We start from the raw sequence: 20786 nt of genomic DNA on the forward strand, positions 1-20786 counted from the left end.
GAAGGGAAAGCAGAAAGGTGGAAGGAGTATATAGAGGGTCTATACAAGGGCGATGTACTTGAGGACAATATTATGGAAATGGAAGAGGATGTAGATGAAGATGAAATGGGAGATATGATACTGCGTGAAGAGTTTGACAGAGCTCTGAAAGACCTGAGTCGAAACAAGGCCCCCGGAGTAGACAATATTCCATTGGAACTACTGACGGCCGTGGGAGAGCCAGTCCTGACAAAACTCTACCATCTGGTGAGCAAGATGTATGAAACAGGCGAAATACCCTCAGACTTCAAGAAGAATATAATAATTCCAATCCCAAAGAAAGCAGGTGTTGACAGATGTGAAAATTACCGAACGATCAGCTTAATAAGTCACAGCTGCAAAATACTAACACGAATTCTTTACAGACGAATGGAAAAACTAGTAGAAGCCAACCTCGGGGAAGATCAGTTTGGATTCCGTAGAAACACTGGAACACGTGAGGCAATACTGACCTTACGACTTATCTTAGAAGAACGATTAAGGAAAGGCAAACCTACGTTTCTAGCATTTGTAGACTTAGAGAAAGCTTTTGACAATGTTGACTGGAATACTCTCTTTCAAATTCTAAAGGTGGCAGGGGTAAAATACAGGGAGCGAAAGGCTATTTACAATTTGTACAGAGACCAGATGGCAGTTATAAGAGTCGAGGGACATGAAAGGGAAGCAGTGGTTGGGAAGGGAGTAAGACAGGGTTGTAGCCTCTCCCCGATGTTGTTCAATCTGTATATTGAGCAAGCAGTAAAGGAAACAAAAGAAAAATTCGGAGTAGGTATTAAAATTCATGAAGAAGAAATAAAAACTTTGAGGTTCACCGATGACATTGTAATTCTGTCAGAGACAGCAAAGGACTTGGAAGAGCAGTTGAATGGAATGGACAGTGTCTTGAAAGGAGGATATAAGATGAACATCAACAAAAGCAAAACAAGGATTATGGAATGTAGTCTAATTAAGCTGGGTGATGCTGAGGGAGTTAGATTAGGAAATGAGACACTTAAAGTAGTAAAGGAGTTTTGCTATTTGGGGAGCAAAATAACTGATGATGGTCAAAGTAGAGAGGATATAAAATGTAGGCTGGCAATGGCAAGGAAAGCGTTTCTGAAGAAGAGAAATTTGTTAACATCCAGTATTGATTTAAGTGTCAGGAAGTCATTTCTGAAAGTATTCGTATGGAGTGTAGCCATGTATGGGAGTGAAACATGGACAATAGTTTGGACAAGAAGAGAATAGAAGCTTTCGAAATGTGGTGCTACAGAAGAATGTTGAAGATTAGATGGGTAGATCACATAACTGATGAGGAAGTATTGAATAGGATTGGGGAGAAGAGAAGTTTGTGGCACAACTTGACCAGAAGAAGGGATCAGTTGGTAGGACATGTTCTGAGGCATCAAGGGATCACCAATTTAGTATTGGAGGGCAGCGTGGAGGGTAAAAATCGTAGAGGGAGACCAAGAGATGAATACACTAAGCAGATTCAGAAGGATGTAGGTTGCAGTAGGTACTGGGAGATGAAAAAGCTTGCACAGGATAGAGTAGCATGGAGAGCTGCATCAAACCAGTCTCAGGACTGAAGACCACAACAACACAACAACAGTCTGAAAGCTGAATATTTCTAGCATTACATTTTATAGTGCCTGCCTGTGACTCATGAATAGCAATCTACTCTTTCTATTGTTAGTTTGACAATTAGTTTGATGTAGTGATGTTTCTGATTCAAAGTATCTGTCACTTTACCAAAGGCCCCCATGTGCATCGCGTAAATATACCAAAAATGTGACAGATCAGAAGTGCTCTTGAAAGGTTTCCTACGGTCTCCGATGATCATCATCATACAAGCATACAAAAAGTTTCATTTTCTTACACCAGCTCATGTGCCTTCTACCCACAGTACAAGATGTATCCAAAACGTAAGGGCCATTTAGCCACAAAAAGCTATTTCTAACAGTTTTAGTTTTCTACAAACCTACTTGACTTCTCCACATAACTGTCATTCAGTTCTCAGAACTTCTCATAATGTTTTGCTAATTTCTTCATCCCCTCAGTCTAGAAGTTCTCAGCCTGGGAAGTGAACCAGCTGACAATGGAAGTCTTGAGTTTCTTGACATCTTCAGACCTTTCTCTGCCAGATCATAATTTCAAGCACAAGAAAAGGTAATAATAGCCAACTATGTAAAGTTTTGAGTCTGTAACATAGACAGTTGGAAAGTTTCTAATGGAAATACTTAATGTTAAAATTGGTATGGATAGCAGTCTGTGGACATACATTGTTATGGTGGAGGACTTCACCAGGTGACAGTTTCCCATGCTATTGATTCAGGACAGCATTTCTCAGAGTGGTGAAAATTTTTCAGTACACATAATATGCAAATACTGACCCACATTCAATGAAATCAATCAACACAATATAATTTTCATCCCAGAAAATAGTAGCTTTGGTATTTCAGCTTGAGCCAGGGAGCTGCTTGAACTTCTTTTATTTTCAGCAAAGCTGTATTTTTATAGGATATCTATGTCTTATAACACACAACAATGTGGGAAAACAAATCATATCCATCTTGTTGATAATGATCCGAAACTGCTAATGTTTGACAAATTTTGCTCTTTGTTTCTGTCAGCAAACCGTTTTGGTAATGACTTTACATGTAGTTTGCTGCATCTTATATTTTCTGTGAATGTCATGTAAATAATGGTGCATTCAACAATGAGGAAATTCATCAGTCAGAGGACCAATCATCAGTCAAAATAATTTTTGGTCCATTTGTTGCATTATTTCATCAGTCTGGATACCCCACTACCACTCCGCTCTTGATCATTCATATTTGTACAGCCACTTTTAAAGTCTCTACACTATTTTTCAGCCTTTCCTTCACCCATTAGTGTCAGCCCATGAACTAAGCATAACTTCTAATAAATTTGAGCAGCTGTAAATTGTTTTAAACAAAAAAAGCAAGTAACTGAAGGGAGCAACAATTTTCAAAGCCATTGTTGTTTGCTCTAACCCAATCAGATGACAACTGTGAAATAATAATGTCTTCTGTGGCTTCATAGGAATATATTGTGCTGTATTTGTGCAACTTTGCTCTGAGTTGCACAAATCATTTATATATAGGGTGACCTAGAAAATATTTACAAGACTAATGTGGAATTGTTAACGAACACTGTCATATAAAATGCTGGGATCCATGATTTCTATACAACAATTCATTGCTGCCACACATTTGTGCATATGGATATCCCCCACACTCTGTCCCAAGTATTTTGCTGTTTCATTACATCTGAGTGAGTGAGAGGAGTAGAGGTGTTTAGTGACCAGTTCAATGCAACACAAAATGGTGCTCACAATAAAACAGACAGTGTTCATTGTCAAATGTTATGCAAAGCAATTAATGGAAAATGTGTGTGGAGCTCTCTTCACAGGAATTTAAGACTGTAATTGTTGTGGCAAAACCTCCAGCAAAGTTTACAATGCAAAACTTAGTAGCAAAATGGCACAAAACAGGCTCTGTAGTGAATAAAATCTGTAACTATCCAAAGAGAGTTCAAACATGAGAAAACATTGCTCAAGTCAAGAAGCTTAGAACAAAGTCCAATGAAATCAAAATGCCATTTGTCTGTGGGAATTAAGATATCATTGTGCCAAAACATTCGCAAAAAGGGCCTACATCTGTATTCTTACAAATTTACTGTTGTGTTTGAGTTAAAGCATCCAGAAAAACTTTCATGTGATGTGTTCTGCTGGTGGTTTTTGAAAGAAGTGGAATCAGAACTTTTCGATCCTCAGTTTTGCACTTCTTCAAATGAGGCTTGATTCATCCCGTCAGGGTATGTGAACTCACAGAACATCTGCCATCATGCATCACAAAACCCCCATCAATACTTCGAAGATCCGTTGCATCATCTCTAGACTGGTGTTCAAAGTGCACTGTCTGGTGTCTGCACTGTAAAACAGCTCTTTCTTTCACTATACTGTTATGCTAATCAGAAATTACGTAATCCATAATTATTTGGATCATTTCACAGAAGAGGAACAACTGTAACGATATTTTCAGCAAGGCAGAGCAACAGCACACATAAGCAGTGCAATCTCCTTGCCACCTCAATTCTCTGATCTCTCTCCCCTAGATTTTTACCTGTGGGGCAAATTGATGGATCAGGTGTAATCAAATAATCTTCACACATTTGAAGAGCTACAACAGAATGTTGGAAACACTATTGCTGGTATCCCTCAGGCAAAGCTGCTACATGTGTCTCACAGCTTGATAAATGAAACACAGCACTGCATTGACATTAGTGGTGACCATTTCCACCACCTTCTGTGAAGTTCAACAGCAAGGTTCAATCCCACGTCAGTCTTTTGTAAATATTTTGTGGGCCAGTTTTATTTTGCTCACTCTGAATACTTTTGAGAAACTTTGTGGCAGGAATGAGATCACTTTTTTTTGAAACAATACTTCTACAAATATTTATGAAATTCTATTCCCTTTGGAATGTTCACTCAAGAAAATAAATAAATAAATACATGTGTGAGAAGGAACAACAGTGGTGTCCTACTGTAACTCCTGTATTGTAGTGAAACAGCAGTGACCCAGACCACATTCTATAAGATCTGGCATATCATTACAACTCCACGCTGTAACGCAAAAACATTCTTTCAGCTCTGCAACTTCTTCCAGTAAGGCTATTATGATGGTGTGAATATAGTTCTTTCTGATTCTCTTCCTTAATTAAGCATATGAATTACCACAGCAAACCACCTTCCTGTTTTTCTCTGTGAATCATCACAGCAACCCACATTCATATTTTTCTCTATTTTTAATATGATGTATTCTACTGCCATGCCTCAATGGAGTTCTGATTGATTCACATCTTTGATATATTTTGATATAAGCATTGTAAAGTACAGACAGTGGTAAACATCAGTGTGACTCTAAAAACTAAAACTTTCCATGTATGCCCCCAAAAAATATATTGAATAATGATACACACCTTATTAGGATGCCTGAAACACTTTCTCCACACAATGACCAATGTGTTTCCTAAAGTTGCCACGATCCCAAGGATCCATACACAGACACGAAGTACCAAATTAGACATAAGATCTTCACATGAAGAAAACTCATCAGGTGGTGGCATGCAGACACTGACATGTCGTGCCAAGCAGCAGAATCTATATTCATCAGTTGTTCTGAAAATTATTTGTGCTATTTTGACAACAAATAAAAGCATTTTGCAGTTAAAGAAAAAAATCATTCACATAACATACACCTGAGATAAGAAACACAATCATTCACTAATTCACTCATCATGTTCCATATGTCCCATTAAGCAAAAGGACCATCATGGCTAAGATTAGTATGTACCATAGCTTTAAACTCAAACCATATGGGTATTTATATAAAACAGCAACATATTTTATTCTAAGAGGCTAAATGAAGGGTAAATTGTTTGCTGCCTCCTAAATTCTTAATAAACGTTTTTGTACTTCAGTAGGGGTATGAGTAAGTCTCAGACAATAAATCAAAATAACTGGCAAAGCTCTTGGTTGGACTCTGGATTTTTCCTGACAGTTACTGTGACTATCAGTTCTAGTGTTGCTTTGCTTATGTGAACAAACAAATTTCACGTGCTCTGTGTCAAGATATACGTACTTCTGTAACTTGCAGTGCGAGACAGTTCTCAGGTCAGAGAATGAGAGCTGGTCTGATTTGATTTGATTTTTATTTGCTCCTATTGATTACACAGTGTAAACTAATATACTAGTATACAGGACAAGTCAAGTGAAATACTACAGTAACTACAGAATATTGTGTGTGTGTGTGTGTGTGTTGTGTGTGTGTGTGTAAACAGCTTTGCTCACAACTGGCATTGTATAAAAATGCTCTGCAGAATTTTCATCAAGCAAACATTGTGTTACGTCTATCATACATGGTTTTATCAAATTCTCAGTAATACTGTGCACTTCACCCACTTTTGCAATGTCTCTGGCTTTTTCGTTCACACCCTGGGTCACATATGTCATAGTTTTTTAAATTCTTAATAATTGTTTTTTCTTGTGTTCAAACAAATTCTTCATTCTCATTTTTGCAACTGGGGTGTATGATTCCTAAATGTCAGTGCATCTTAATGGGTACCATGGAACTTTTTGGAAGTAGCTTGCAACATAAAGTACAGAGATGTGAGCCATTAGAATCAACAAATGTGAGATTGATGTAGGACTCATCATACTTCCTTTTTTTCATCTCGACAGTTTCCTTAATGTTGCATTTGACATGGACTAAATTACTGTCAAAAACTACAGTATTTACTTGGTACCTAAAAACTACAGTATTTACTCTGTACCTTTCACTGTTCCTTAGCGTAAAAAAGGTCTCTTTGAGTGTTAACTGTTACTAGTATATGTTGCTATGATTCAAAAAATCATTTTTCTCTTTTTTGTAACAGGCAATACAACATTTATGATCACTTCTCTCATATTTGACATAAAGGAACTGAGTGTAATTCTTTTGAATAGTCTTGTTTTATGAACATTTTTCCATGACCATTCAAATAAAGGACTATGTGCATGCCATGAAATCTTCAGCCAACACTGATGATATCCAGAACATTAATGTCTACAAATAGTTTGCATGTACACACATAAAAAAAAAGTTTTGCATCACCCCGGTTCTCAGAACTTCTGAAGAAAGACATTGACTGTGGATATTGTATCACAGACACAGTCCCTTTGACTGTTCAGAGATGCCACTAAACCCACTCAAAGATGTAAACAACCATGCATGAGTCGTGCCTGTTAGATGGAGAGGATCCAATAGCTGATCAGTTCCAGGCATCCCACCATGAAGGAGGTACACGGCTCATGTTGTCTGTAGGTCAAGCATGCCTAGACAGTCAATACCACAGTTTGATTGTGTCTGCATTGTTACTTTGTGCCAGTAAGGGCTCTCAACAAGGGAACTGTGGAGGTGTCTTGGAGTGAACCAAAGTGATGTTGTTTGGACATGGAGGAGATACAAAGAGACAGGAACTGTCGATGAATTGCCTTATCCCCATCATGAATGACTTCTTTCAGGATAACGACATCGCTTGACTAGAGTGGACGCATGTTCTCCAGACATGAACCCTATCGAACATGCCTGGGGTAGTTTGAAAAGGGCTGTTTATGGATGACGTAACCCACCAACCTCTCTGAGGGATCTACGCTAAATCGCCCTGGAGGAATGGGACAATCTGGACCAACAGTGGCTTGATGAACTTGTGGATAGTATGCCACAATGAATACAGGCATGCATCAATACAAGAGGACATGCTACTGGGTATTAGAAGTACTGATGTGTACAGCAGTCTGGGCCGCCACCTCTGAAGGTCTCACTATGTGGTGGTACAACATGCAAAGCGTAGTTTTCATGAGCAATAAAAAGGGCAGAATGATGTTTATGTTAATCTCTATTTCAATTTTCTGTACAGGTTCTGGAAATCTCGGAACCAAGGTGATGCACAACATTTTTTGGTGTGTATATTTCATAGCTGTCTGTTAGCATCACTGATCGCTTTGTTCACATGCAACCATAGTGTACACCGTACTGGTGCAGAATGGTTACACATACACTGAAGAGCTAAAGAAACGGGTACATCTGCCCAATATCGTGTAGGGCTCCTGTGAGCACACACAAGTGCCACAAAATGAAGTGGCATGGACTTGACTAATGTCTGAAGTAGTGCTGGAGGGTACTGATACCAAGAATCCTGCAGGGTTGTCCATAAATCCATAAGAGTATGAGGGGGTGGAGAACTCAATAACGTTCATGTTTGGTGGCCAGCAGAAGTGTTTAAACTCAGAAGAGTGTTCCTGGAGCAAAACTGTAGCAATTCTGGGCATTGGGGTGTCATATTGTCCTGCTGGAATTGCCCAAGTCTGTCGGAATGCACAATGGACACGAATGGGTGTAGGTGATCAGACAGGATGCTTACATGCATGTCACCTGTCAGAGTTGTATCTAGGTGTATCAGGGTTCCCATATCACTCCAACTGCACATTCCCCACACTCTTAGAGCGTCTCCACCAGCTTGAACAGTCCCCTGCTAATGTGTAGGGTCCATGGATTCATGAAGTTGTCTCCGTACCGGTACATGACCATCCCCTTGATACAATTTGAAACAAGACTCATCTGGCCAGGCAACATGTTTCCAGTCATCAACAGTCCAATGCTGGTGTTGCCAGGTCCAGGAGAGGTGTAAGGCTTTGTGTTATGCAGTCATCAAGGTTACATGAGTGGGCCTTCTTCGGATCTGACAATCCATATTGTTGATGTTTTGTTGAATGGTTCGTATGGTGACACTTGTTGATGGCACCGCATTTAAATCTGCAGCAATTTGCTGAAGGGTTGCACTTCTCTTCAGCCATCATTAATCGTGTTCTTGCAAGATCGTTTTTCAGCCATTGCAATGTCGGAGATATGTTTTATCAGATTCCTGATATTCATGGTACACTCATGAAACGGTTGCATAGGAAAATTCCCACTTCATCATGATCTTACCTCAGAGGTGCTGTGTCCTATCGCTTGTGCGCTGACAACAACACCACATTCAAACTCACTTAAGTCTTGATAATGTGCCATTGTAGCAACAATAACAAATCTAACAACTGCACCAAGCATTTGCTTTATATAGTCATTGCTGACCATGGTGCCATATTCTGTCTGTTTACACATTTCTGTATTTGAATACACATGCCTAAACCAGTTTCTCAGGCGCTTCAGTGTATTTACATTTAATTGTGCCACATTACCCAAGCACACCTTTACAACTGATGCTTCATTTTAGTACACATCATTTGAGCCTTCAAATACTTCAATGTAATCCAAAAGAATGCGCTGGTTTGTGTAATACTGACATAGTCAACCCTGCAACACTCAGTCACTGTATATCTGTGACAGCACAGTAATAGGAAGTGGGGCACATTGGGCTGTAACACATTACATTATATTAACACTTGTTCCATATATCATGAATATGACATTTCATAATGATGTGGAACTTGTCAGCTTAACATAAGTTTTCAGTACGCAACATAATTTTTTTTCAGCTATTGAGTAGAAGGAGTTGTCATTCACAAATTCTTTTAATTTGTTTTTAAATGTTGGTTGGCTATCTTCAGACTTTTAATGCTATTTGGCAAATGACCATAGATTTTTGTGGCAGCATAATTCACTCCTTTCAGTGCCAGGTTCATATTTAACCCAGAATAGTAAAGATCATCCTTTCTTCTAGTGTAGTAGCTATGCACTTCACTATTACCTGAATGTACCTATTGCAAATGTACTGTGACTATCCTGAATTCATTAGATAAATGTCTGCAAGGTGATCTTGGGTGGGCTCCAGTTATTATTCTGATTACACTTTTTTGGAATAAACACTTTTTCTCTCAAAGATGAATTATCCCAAAATATGATGCCATAGTAGGTTATTTCACTGACATGTTTATTACCAAAATTTGCTATAATCATAACAGCATAAGTTCCTGACCTAATCATTTCAGCAGATCATAAATGTGTTTCCTCCTATTAAATTTCTCACCAATGCACACCTTCAGAAATTTGGAATATTCTGTCTTAGCAATGTAGTTCTGCTTAAAGTCTATATTTTCAATGGTATTATTCCATTTGCTGTGTTTTCTCAAACTTCACTGGGAGACCATTTATGGAGAACAACTTAATAATTTTCTGAAAGGCATTGTTTACAATTTCCTCAGCTAATTCTTGTTTGTTGGGTGTGAGTACTATTCTTGTACCATCAGCAAAAAGAACTAGCTTTGCACCTTCATGAATACGGAGTGGAAAGTCATTAATATATATGAAGAACAATAAGGGACCCAATACTGAACCCTGTGGGACACCATTCTTAATACCTCCTCAGTTAGAGGACTCTGCTGATTTTTGCAAACTATCTATGCTGTTAACTTCAACCTTCTGCAATCTTCCAGTAAAATATGAATTAAACCATTTGTGCACTGAACCACTCACTCCACAATCTTATCTAGAAGAATTTTATGATTCACACAGTCAAAAGCTTTTGAAAAATCGCAAAATACCTGAATTAGTAATGTTTAATTATTCAGAACCACATTATGTGAGCACATTCTGTTCTGCACACTGCAGACAGAGTTTCATGCCTTGCTAAATCAGAGGTTGTCATTTCTTTGAAATATGTTCCAATTCACAAAGTGGTTTATGGTTTGAACAGAATTTTCCAAAATTTTTGAGAATGTGGTGTATTCTAGAATAGTGTCTCACCTCAGCAAGAAACCAAATAAAAAGTAAAATAACTGCAACCCTTCACATTTTCTGCCAAAAAGAAAGTGTAAAAAACTTTTATCTGAATTTTGTTCGCATTATCTCGACATTGCTGTAAATCTGTGGAAAGGATATTCAATAATGAGTACTGTCAACAATACCACAGTGTTAGCATATTAACTTGAAACAGCACTACTGAGGCTCTTCCTCAGTAAATACCAGAATCACATTCAGAATTCAGTGCAACAAGTCCTGATACATGAATTCTTCTTCTTCAGGAGGAAACAATTCACTAAATCCCTAGTTCTAAAAGTGAAAATTTCAAGCCAGTTTACTGACACAACTTGGTCCTACCTTAATCTATTTCCTAATCATTAAGAACTACAGCAAGCAGATACGTGGGATTAAGGAGGTGGCCATTTTGGCTACTGTGTCACAGAATATTTATTCCCTCATGACGTTTGTTGTAAATAATACACTGCAGTTCAAAAAATGTCCATAATTATAATACCAGAGGGAGAAATAACATTCATTATGCCACAATGAGTTTTTCTTTAGCACAGAAATGGGTGCACTATGCTGTAACCAAAATTTTTGATCACTTAAGCAATGATATAAAATGTCTTACAGACAGCAAAGTAAAATTTAAAAACAAACTGAAAAAGTTTCTCCTTGGCAACATCTTCTGTTCCACAGAATAATTTCTGCTATTGTAATATGTGAAAGGAATTACTAACTCACTTCTCTACGTCTTTTAATGTATATCAAAAAAACACTTCTAAATTATCAGCATATAGCCATATTTTAAAAACAGTTTGTGATATGAATATAAAATGACTCATTCCACATCTTTACAATTTATCAATGATCCACAGAACATGAAAATTACTGTCTATAATATGAGGAATATTGGCACAAAAATGAAATGGCATATAATTATTACTGTTATTGTTATAATCATCCTTGTAATACAGTTAGTGTAATAAACATAGGTCAATGTTATAGTGATGATACGGAAAAAAATAAAGTAATAAAATAAAGGTATCTACGAGGGTAGTCCCAAAAGTAAGGTCTCCTATTTTTTTATTAGTTCACAGACCTGTTTATTTCTACAATGGTTTACATCAGTTTACAGCTTGAACATTTAGCTATTTTTTGACATAATCACCATTTCTGTCAATGCATTTTTGTAGAAGCTGTAGCAATTTTTGTATGCCCATGTCATACCAGCTTGCCACCGTGCTGTTCAGAAAGTTATGAACCTCTTCTTTCACCTTGTCATCACAGATGAATCACTGGGACCACAATTAATTGTGACAGGTACTGTGAGATTCTGAAAAAACGGGCAATTCAGAACCGGAGAAGAGGAATGTTGAACAAGGGCATACACATTCTCCATAACAACGCTTGCCCACACATCCCTCAGCAAACCGTTGTTCTCTTGCAACAGTTTCAATGGAACATAATCACCCACCCACCCTATAGTCCTGACTTGGCGCCCAGTGACTATCACCTGTTTCCTAGGTTAAAAGAACATTTGGCCGGACAATAATTCAGCTTCGACATCGAGGTGAAAAAAGAGGTTCATATCTTTCTGAAAGGCATGGCAGCGAGCTGGTATGACATGGGCATACAAAAACTGCCACAGCGTCTACAAAAATGCATCGACAGAAATGGTGATTATGTCGAAAAATAGCTAAATGTTCAAGCTGTAAACTGATATAAACCATTGTAGAAATAAACAGGTCTACGTACTTATAAAAATAGGAGACCTTACTTTTGGGATTACCCTCATATGAACACTAAGACAAAATGAGTTAGCAAATGGTGATTCAGGTCTTTAAAACTGGGGTTTCAAGGCACCCACTTTCACTTTGTATCCAATGAAACTATCATTGCATAGCATAATAAATACACTGGCCACATCACACACAACAATGGGGGGGGGGGGGGGGTGTCAGCCTCTTTTTGGTACTGCATCCTGAAAGATTCAATGTGCATTGTGACATGTGGCGCCAATAAAGTAAATACACTTAGTTCTGTCTCAGCAAGGCAAGTAGTTTTGAATTTTTCTTTTCAAAAAAGCAACACTTATAGGGAATAAGGGAGCAGTAAGCACAACAATGACAGCTAATGAGTAGGATATAGGTTACATAGAGCCAATCTTCCTCTGGATCTGATGCCTACTCATTACCCTTATTTAAAGAAGACAACAATCACTGTTGCTGAAATACCATGGAGAGTATTTGACTTCACATGAATATCGTACAAGGATAGGTACCAACTCCAGAGTGAAAATTTAAGGAGGATTCTTATTTACTGTATGTAATTTATCTGATACATCTATAGACTAAGTATTTTCTAGCTACATACAGTGTGTTGTATCAATATACATTGTTGGCTATATAAAACAATTAAATTTCATTTATTATATATAGACACAGTATAGTAGGAAGAACACTATTAAATTTTTAGGGGCTCTGTAGGTGTATAGTGTACAAAATTAAATACACAGAGCCGCCACCTATGACATCAAAAATGGCTCTAACTCAGCTGGCAAAGCATCAGCCTAATCTTGGATGACAGTTATGGGTACATCATCCCAAGCTGCTTTCTTCTGTGCCAGAGTTCATCAGCTGTCATGGCTTGTGAGTGGTGGCATTCGAGCCTTTTGGAAACCAGATCTACATCTTCATCTACATCTACATGGATACTCTGCAAATCGCATTTAAGTGCCTCGCAGAGGGTTCACTGAATCACCTTCACAATTCTCTATTATTCCACTCTCGTATAGCATGCGGAAAGAATGAACATCTATATATTTCCGTACGAGCTCTGATTTCCCTTATTTTATCATGATGATTGTTCCTCCCTATGTAGATCGGTGTCAACAAAATATTTTCGCATTTGGAGGAGAAAGTTGGTGAGTGGAACTTTGTGAGAAGATTCCATCACAATGAAAAATGCCTTTCTTTTAATGATGTCCAGCCCAAATCCTGTATCATTTTTGTGACACTCTCTCCCATATTTCGTGATAATACAAGACTTGCCGCCTTTCTTTGAACCTTTTTGGTGTACTCCATTAGTCCTATCTGGTAAGGATCCCACACTGCACAGTAGTATTCTAAAAGAGGACTGGCAAGCGTAGTGTAGGCAGTCTCCTTAATAGGTCTGTTACATTTTCTAAGTGTCCTGCCAGTAAAACGCAGTCTTTGGTTTTCCTTCCCCCACAGCATTTTGTATGTGTTCCTTCCAATTTAAGTTGTTCGTAACTGTAATACCTAGGTATTTAGTTGAATTTACGGCTTTTAGATTAGACTGATTTATCATGTAACCAAAGTTTAGCGACTTCCTTTTACCACTCATGTGGATGGCCTCACACTTTTCGTTATTTAGGGTCAACTGCCACTTTTCGCAAAATTTGGATATCTTTTCTAAATCATTTTGCAGTTTGTTTTGATTTTCTGATGACTTTATTAGTCTATAAATGACAGCGTCATCTGCAAACAGCCGAAGACGGCTGCTCTGATTGTCTCCCAAATCATTTATATAGACAAGGAACAGCAAAGGGCCTATAACACTACCTTGGGGAATGCCAGAAATAACTTCTGTTTTACTCCATGACTTTCCGTCAGTTACTACAAACTGTGACATTTCTGACAGGAAATCACAAATCCAGTCACATAACTGAGACGATATTCCATAAGCATGAAATTTCACTACAAACTGCTTGTGTGGTACAGTGTCAAAAGCCTTCCGGAAATCCAGAAATACAGAATCGAGCTGAAATCCCTTGTCAGTAGCACTCAACACTTCATGTGAATAAAGAGCTACTTGTGTTTCACATGAACGATGTTTTCTACACCCATTTTGACTGTGTGTCAATAGACAGTTTTCTTCGAGGTCATTCGTAATTTTTGAACACAATATATGTTCCAAAATCCTGCTGCATATCAGCATTGACGATATGGGCCTGTAATTTAGTGGATTACTCCTACTACCTTTCTTGAATATTGGTGTGACCTGTGCAACTTTCCGGTCTTAGGGTACGGATCTTTCATCAAGCGAATGGTTGTATATGATTGTTAAGTATGGAGCTAATGCATCAGCATACTCTGAAAGAAACCTAATTGGTATACAGTCTGGACCAGAAGACTTCCTTTTATTAAGTGATTTAAGTCGCTTCACTACTCTGATGGTATTTATTTCTACATTACTCATGTTGACAGCTGTTCTTGATTCGAATTCTGGAATATTTACTTTGTCTTCTTTTGTGAAGGCATTTCGGAAGGCTGTGTTTAGTACCTCTGCTTTGGCAGCACTGTCTTCGATAGTACCTCCATAGCTATAGTGCAGAGAAAGCATTGATTGTTTCTTGCCACTAACATACTTCACATATGACCAGAAACTCTTTGGATATTCTGCCAGGTTTTGAGACAAAGTTTCGTTGTGGAAACTGTTATAAGCATCTCGCATTGAAGTCCATGCTAAATTTTGAGCTTCTATAAAACATCACCAATCTTGGGGATTTTGTGTCTGTTTAAATTTGGCATGTTTGTTTCGTTGTTTCTGCAAGTGTTCTAACCCATTTTGTGTACCAAGGAGGATCAGCTCCATCATTTGTTAATTTATTTGGTATAAATCTCTCAATTGCTGCCCATTCTATTTCTTTGAATTTAAGCCACGTGTGGTCTACACTTATATTATTAATTTGGAATGAGTGGAGATTGTCTCTCAGGAAGGCATCAAGTGAATTTTTATCTGCTTTCTCGAATAGGTATATTTTTCACTTACTTTTTGAGGATTTGGGGGTTACAATATTCAATCTCGGTACGACAACCCTGTGTTCACTAATCCTGAATCAGTTTTGATGCTCTTTATTAACTCAGGATTATTTGTTGCTAAGAGGTCAAGTGTGTTTTCACAAGTGTTTACTATTCGCATGGGCTCATGAACTAACTGCTTGAAGTAATTTTCAGAGAATGCATTTAGCACAATTTTGGATGATATTTTATGCATACCTCTGGAATTAAACATGTATTTTTGCCAACATTTTGAAGGTAAATTAAAGTCACCACCAACTATCACTGTATGAGTTGGGTATGTGTTTGAAATCAAACTCAAGTTTTCTTTGAACCTTTCAGCAACAGTATCATCTGAATCGGGAGGTCGGTAAAAGGATCCAATTATTATTTTATTCCAGTTGCCAACAATGGCCTCTGCCCATTCTAACTCACAGGAAGTATCTACTTCAATTTCATGACAAGTTAATCTACTTCTGACAGCAACAAACATGCCACTGCCAACCGTGTTTAACCTATCCTTTTGGAACACCATTAGGCTCTTCGCAAAATTTTTGGCTGAGCTTATATCCAGCTTTCAGTGCCTATAACGATTTGAATATCAGTGCTTTCTATTAGTGCTTGGAGCTTTGGTACTTTCCCAATGCAGCTACGACAATTTACAGCTGTTTCACAAATGGTTCCTGTATCTACGTTCTTCCTGTGTTCAGGCTGCACCCTCTGTGACTTAAGCCCTTCTTGTGTTTTCACGAGACCCTATAACCTAAAAAGCCACCCAGTCCATGCTACACAGATCCTGCTACCCATGTAGCTGCCTCCTGCGTATAGTGGACATCTGACCTATTCAGCGGAACCCAAAACCCAACCACCCTTTGGTGCAAGTCAAGGAATCTGCAGCCTACACGGTCGCAGAACAGTCTGAGCCTCTGATTCAGACCCTCCACTCGGCTCTGTACCAGAGGTCCACAACCGGTCCTGTCAACTATGCTGCAAATGGTCAGCTTTACTTTCATCTTGCAAGCAAGGCTGGCAGCCTTTACCACTTCTGTTAGCCACTCGAAACCATAGAGAATCTCTTCTGATCTATCATTGGTACCAACATGAGAAACCGCCTGCAGTTGCTTGCACCCTGTGCTCTTCATGACATCCGGGTGGACCCTTTCCACATCTGGAATGACTCCACGCGGTATGCACACAGATTGCACATTGGTTTCCTTACCCTTCTTGTCAGCCAAGTCCCTAAGGGGTTCCATAACGTGCCTAACGTTGGAGCTCCCAACTACCAATAATTCCACCCTCTGCGACTGCCCAGATCTTGCAGGCTGAGTGTTTTTCTCTGAAACAGGACAGACGACAGTATCTGGCTCAGCGACAGTGTCAGCCACCGACAGCACCTGGGCTTTGTTTGTCAGGCAGACTGGGAAGGCCTTAAATGCGGCCACCTTGAAAGTCTTTCGTTGCCTGCTTTGCCCCAGGGTGACCTCGCACTCAACCACAGGTGAGGGGTTGGCCTCAGTGCGAGCAGTAACTGGGTTGGCCACTGGTGAGCACCGATTGGAGGACTCTGATGTGCTGGACATCTGTTGGATCCCCATGGCCAGCCCACAACAGTGGTGCCCAACCATTGCAGCCTCAAGCTGTGTAACCAAAGCCATCACAGCCTGAAGCTGAGAGCGAAGTGTCACCAACTCGGCTTGCATCCACAGACAACAATTGCAGTCCCTGTCCATACTAAAGACCATGGAAAACTAAACTATGCAGATAAACAGACTATTGGTACATGCTACACAACTCTATTGTAGACCCTGATGAAAATGCATGAACTGTGTCTAGTAATACTCAGATATTCAAAAACCTAACTACCGAAGCACTCAGGTGAAACTAAATAGTTTAGCCCTGATTAGCAACTTATAATATGTCACAAAATTTGTTTACTTTCTGCCGCAAACAAAAATGTGAGAACTGTGGCTATTAGATATTAAATTTACATGCAGAAACTCAAGAAAATAAAGTATTAAAGCACACAGATGATATAATAAAATTCTCTCCTGCTTAGGAATTTGTAAATGTCACCAAAGCGGTTACTTCCCTGTTGCTGCATCTGTCTCGGTCGGCTATTACTACTGCCAATACAAGAGACATCTGAAGAACGTGCTGGCCAGGGCAACAGCTGAACATCCTCTGGGTGAGGTAGATCAGGACAGCATGGGCAACACATGAACTGCTACATCCACAGCCATATCTATACTCCACAGGCCACCTTACAGAATATGGTGGAGGTGGGGGGGCAGGGGGGGGTACCTTGGGAAACACTATCTGTTTCCTCCTATCCTGTTTCATTCATGAATAGTATGTGGGAAGAATGACTGCTGGTAAAGCTCCATATGATATCTAACCTCACTTATTTTATCATTGTAATCATCTGTTAAGTGTATGTGGGAGGATGTGTACATTGCCTGACCCTTCTTAGAACATACTCCCTTGAAATTTCAACAGTAAACCTCTCCATAGCTCCAAATGCCTTGCCTGACACTTCTTGGAACATACTCTCTTCATCTTTCAACAGTAAACCTCTCCATGGCTCACAATGCCTCTCCTGTAACATCTGTTACTGGAGTTTGTTGAACATCTCTGTAATGCTCACACACCCAGTAAATGACCTAGTGATGAAACATGCTCTCTCTCTCTCTCTCTCTCTCTCTCTCTCTCTCTCTCTCTCTCTGTGTGTGTGTGTGTGTGTGTGTGTGTGTGTGTGTCATCTATTAATCCTGTTTGGTAAGGGACCTAGCTGTTCAATAATAATTCAGAATTTGTTGAATGTGTGTTTTGTAAACAAATTCTTTCACTTACATTTCCTTGAGAATCTTCCAATGAATCTCAGACTGGCCTCTGCTTTTCTACTACTTTTTTTTCTATATGGTCATTCCACTTTAGCTTCATCCAGATGGTTAAACTTAGATATTTTGCAATAGTTACTGTGTCCAGTAACATGTTGCCAATAGTGTGATTGCACAGTAGTGAGTCTCTTTGCCCATTTATATACATTACATTGCATTTTCTTACATTCGGGGTCAATTTCCAGACACTGCACCAATCGCCAAGCCTCTGCAGAATTTCCTGAATTTCATTACTGTCTTTTGGCATTGCAAACTTCCTATAGAACAGCATCATCATCCACGAATAGCCTCACAGAGCCACTTATATTACCCACCAGATCACTTTTATAAATTGTAAGTAGCAGCAGCCTGTTTCACTCCCCTGGAGACTCCAGAAATTACTTTAATGTTTGTCATTTTGTTCTGTTAAGAACAATGTGATCTATCTGCAAGTAAATCCTGTATCCAATCACAGGTTTGGTCAGATACTCAGGAGGCTCATATTTCTTTCACTAAATGAAATTAGGGAACTGTATCAACTGTCTTCCAGAAGTCAACAAACATTACACTAACCTGAGTGCCTTTGTCCACAGCAATCTGGATCTATGAAGGAACACAGTTCAGTTTTCAAAATCTCTGTTTGGGAATTCAAGTTCATTTTTAGAGGGGAGATTTTCATTATCAGAAAAGTCCTAATACATAAGCATAAAACACATTTCATAATTCTACAACACACTGACATCAGTGATCTAGGCCTACAATTATCTACACCTGTCCAATGACAAATGGGAACACCTGTGCTTTTCTCCAATTGCTAGGCACCCTTCACTATACCAGTGTCCAACAATAAACTGCTGCTAGAAAGTGAGCAAGTTATTTCCTATAATTCCTGCACAACCTTGCAGCGTCCAGTTTAACAGTTTTAATTCTCTCAAGTATTATGAGCTTCAGCACTGAAACAATTTTTGAAGACTTGATTCAGTGTTGCATCTTACTCCCTGTCATTTGTTTTGGTGCTGATATGATCAGTGAGTGATTGCATTTGGATTCTTAGTTAGATCATTTCTAAAACTTTTGCTTTGAAATTCAATGAATTCTCCTCAAATCACTCTCCTGAGACTCATTTTACTTTCATTCAAATATTGTTTGCCTCCTATACTTTAACTTTTCTTAAACAAGAGCTGAAATGCTCTTTGCTTTTGCAGCAACTTTCTAATACATTATCATGTTGAAAGATAATGTCATGAAACCCAGCCACAAACCATACTGCAAGGGAAATGTAATGCCTGTTGTCCAAATTACTGTCTGTCTGAAGAGGGGATAATGCTGTGTACCCAACAGCACCTCATATCATCACATCAGGTGTTGGACCGGTGTGATGATGACAAATGCATTTCGGCAGCATTCAATCTTCTGGAAACCTTCACACAAGGATACATTCAGTGTGATGCTGTACACAGAACTGGAACTTGTGTGAAAAGCAGACCTGTTGACACTCTAGTGTCCAGTGTTGTTGCCTGGTGCACCTACATTGACACACTTCTCTCTACTGCCACATCAAGGAAAACTGCAACAATGGTCGCTGTACTGAGAGTCTGTGGGCCTCCAGACATTACTGTACTGTCCTAGTAGATACTTGTCTTGCTGCAAAAAGCCCATTTCCTTACTCAGAATACATAACATGGCTGCATGATCCTGTACATAAGAGTAAACAATATGTCTGCCCTCTTGCGTGCTTGTCACATAAGGCCACTAATATCCTGTACAGCACTGATTATGGCCCTCCTGAACTCACCATTTCCATACTTTCACAACAATAGTCAGATTCTGTGTAAAGTGAGTAGCAATGTCATGGAACAATAAACTGTAGTCTTGATAGATCACAATACTGCTAGTGTCAAATTACAACACGTACTGATAAAAGTTTCTCCTTCTTACACGAGGCACAATGCAATCTTCTCACAAACAAGCAACATCCAAATGCGATCTCCAAATGAGAAATTCACTGTGTAATCTTTCCTTATACAGTGCAAATCAGCTGCCCCAACCTATATGTATTATGCAACCCACAACGCCTTCAAAAACAACAAGGGAGACTTTTATATTCTCTCACTTGCAATGCATGAACTAATAGCCCTAGAGAAAAATGAAAAGGACCTTTTTGTAAGAAATTTAACGTAGTTAAATTTTGTACTGGGATATGTTTTCATTGGAGGCTACAGTTTTTGAGTTATTCAAGAAATATCAATTTGAAGATCACTTTTGCACATTTTCCTTGATTAATTTGAAAACTGTGGTCTCTAGTGAAGATGTATCACAGTACTAAATATAACTACATTAATTTCCTTCAAAAAGGTCCTGTTCATTTTTTTTTTGTAAGACTAATAGTTTGCACATAGTGAGTGAGAGGATATGAAAATCCTACACATGGTGTTTGTTGCTGTTGCAGGTTGCATAAAACCCATAGGTAGGGCCAGTTTGAATCAACACGTACACAGAATATAGATGACATTACTCTTATCTATTTTGTGTGGTTGTGCCGGAATCCTTATTGTTTGTTTATGCATGTATGTAATACGCTTGGTGCCAGTTTGATGTTTGTTGTGTGCTGTCTTCATAGTACAGCAATTTTAATGGCCAAAAGTCTTTAATTTTAATATTAATAGCAATACTTACAATCTCTTCAGGGACCTTACACTCTTGAAGACAGTACTGCCAACAGTTCTAATGCTGTTACCACTCAGATCCCTGTTGAGCATTAAACAGTTGATTGTTAAGATTAA

The 20786-nt window shown here is 38.8% G+C and overlaps 1 protein-coding gene across 1 annotated transcript in view; it reads right to left on the reverse strand.

Moving 5' to 3' along the window:
* LOC124594159 (G-protein coupled receptor GRL101-like) overlaps positions 1 to 20786 on the reverse strand; it is a 324101-nt gene that overhangs the window by 31378 nt on the left and 271937 nt on the right. Inside the window, exons 19-20 of the mRNA XM_047132515.1 lie at positions 20680 to 20751; positions 5023 to 5221 (exon numbers count right to left, since the gene is read on the reverse strand). Of these exons, the coding sequence (XP_046988471.1) occupies positions 5023 to 5221; positions 20680 to 20751 (271 nt within the window). The remainder of the gene's footprint in view (positions 1 to 5022; positions 5222 to 20679; positions 20752 to 20786) is intronic.

This window comes from Schistocerca americana, chromosome 2 (assembly GCF_021461395.2).
Source record: "Schistocerca americana isolate TAMUIC-IGC-003095 chromosome 2, iqSchAmer2.1, whole genome shotgun sequence".
NCBI classification, from domain to species: domain Eukaryota; kingdom Metazoa; phylum Arthropoda; class Insecta; order Orthoptera; family Acrididae; genus Schistocerca; species Schistocerca americana.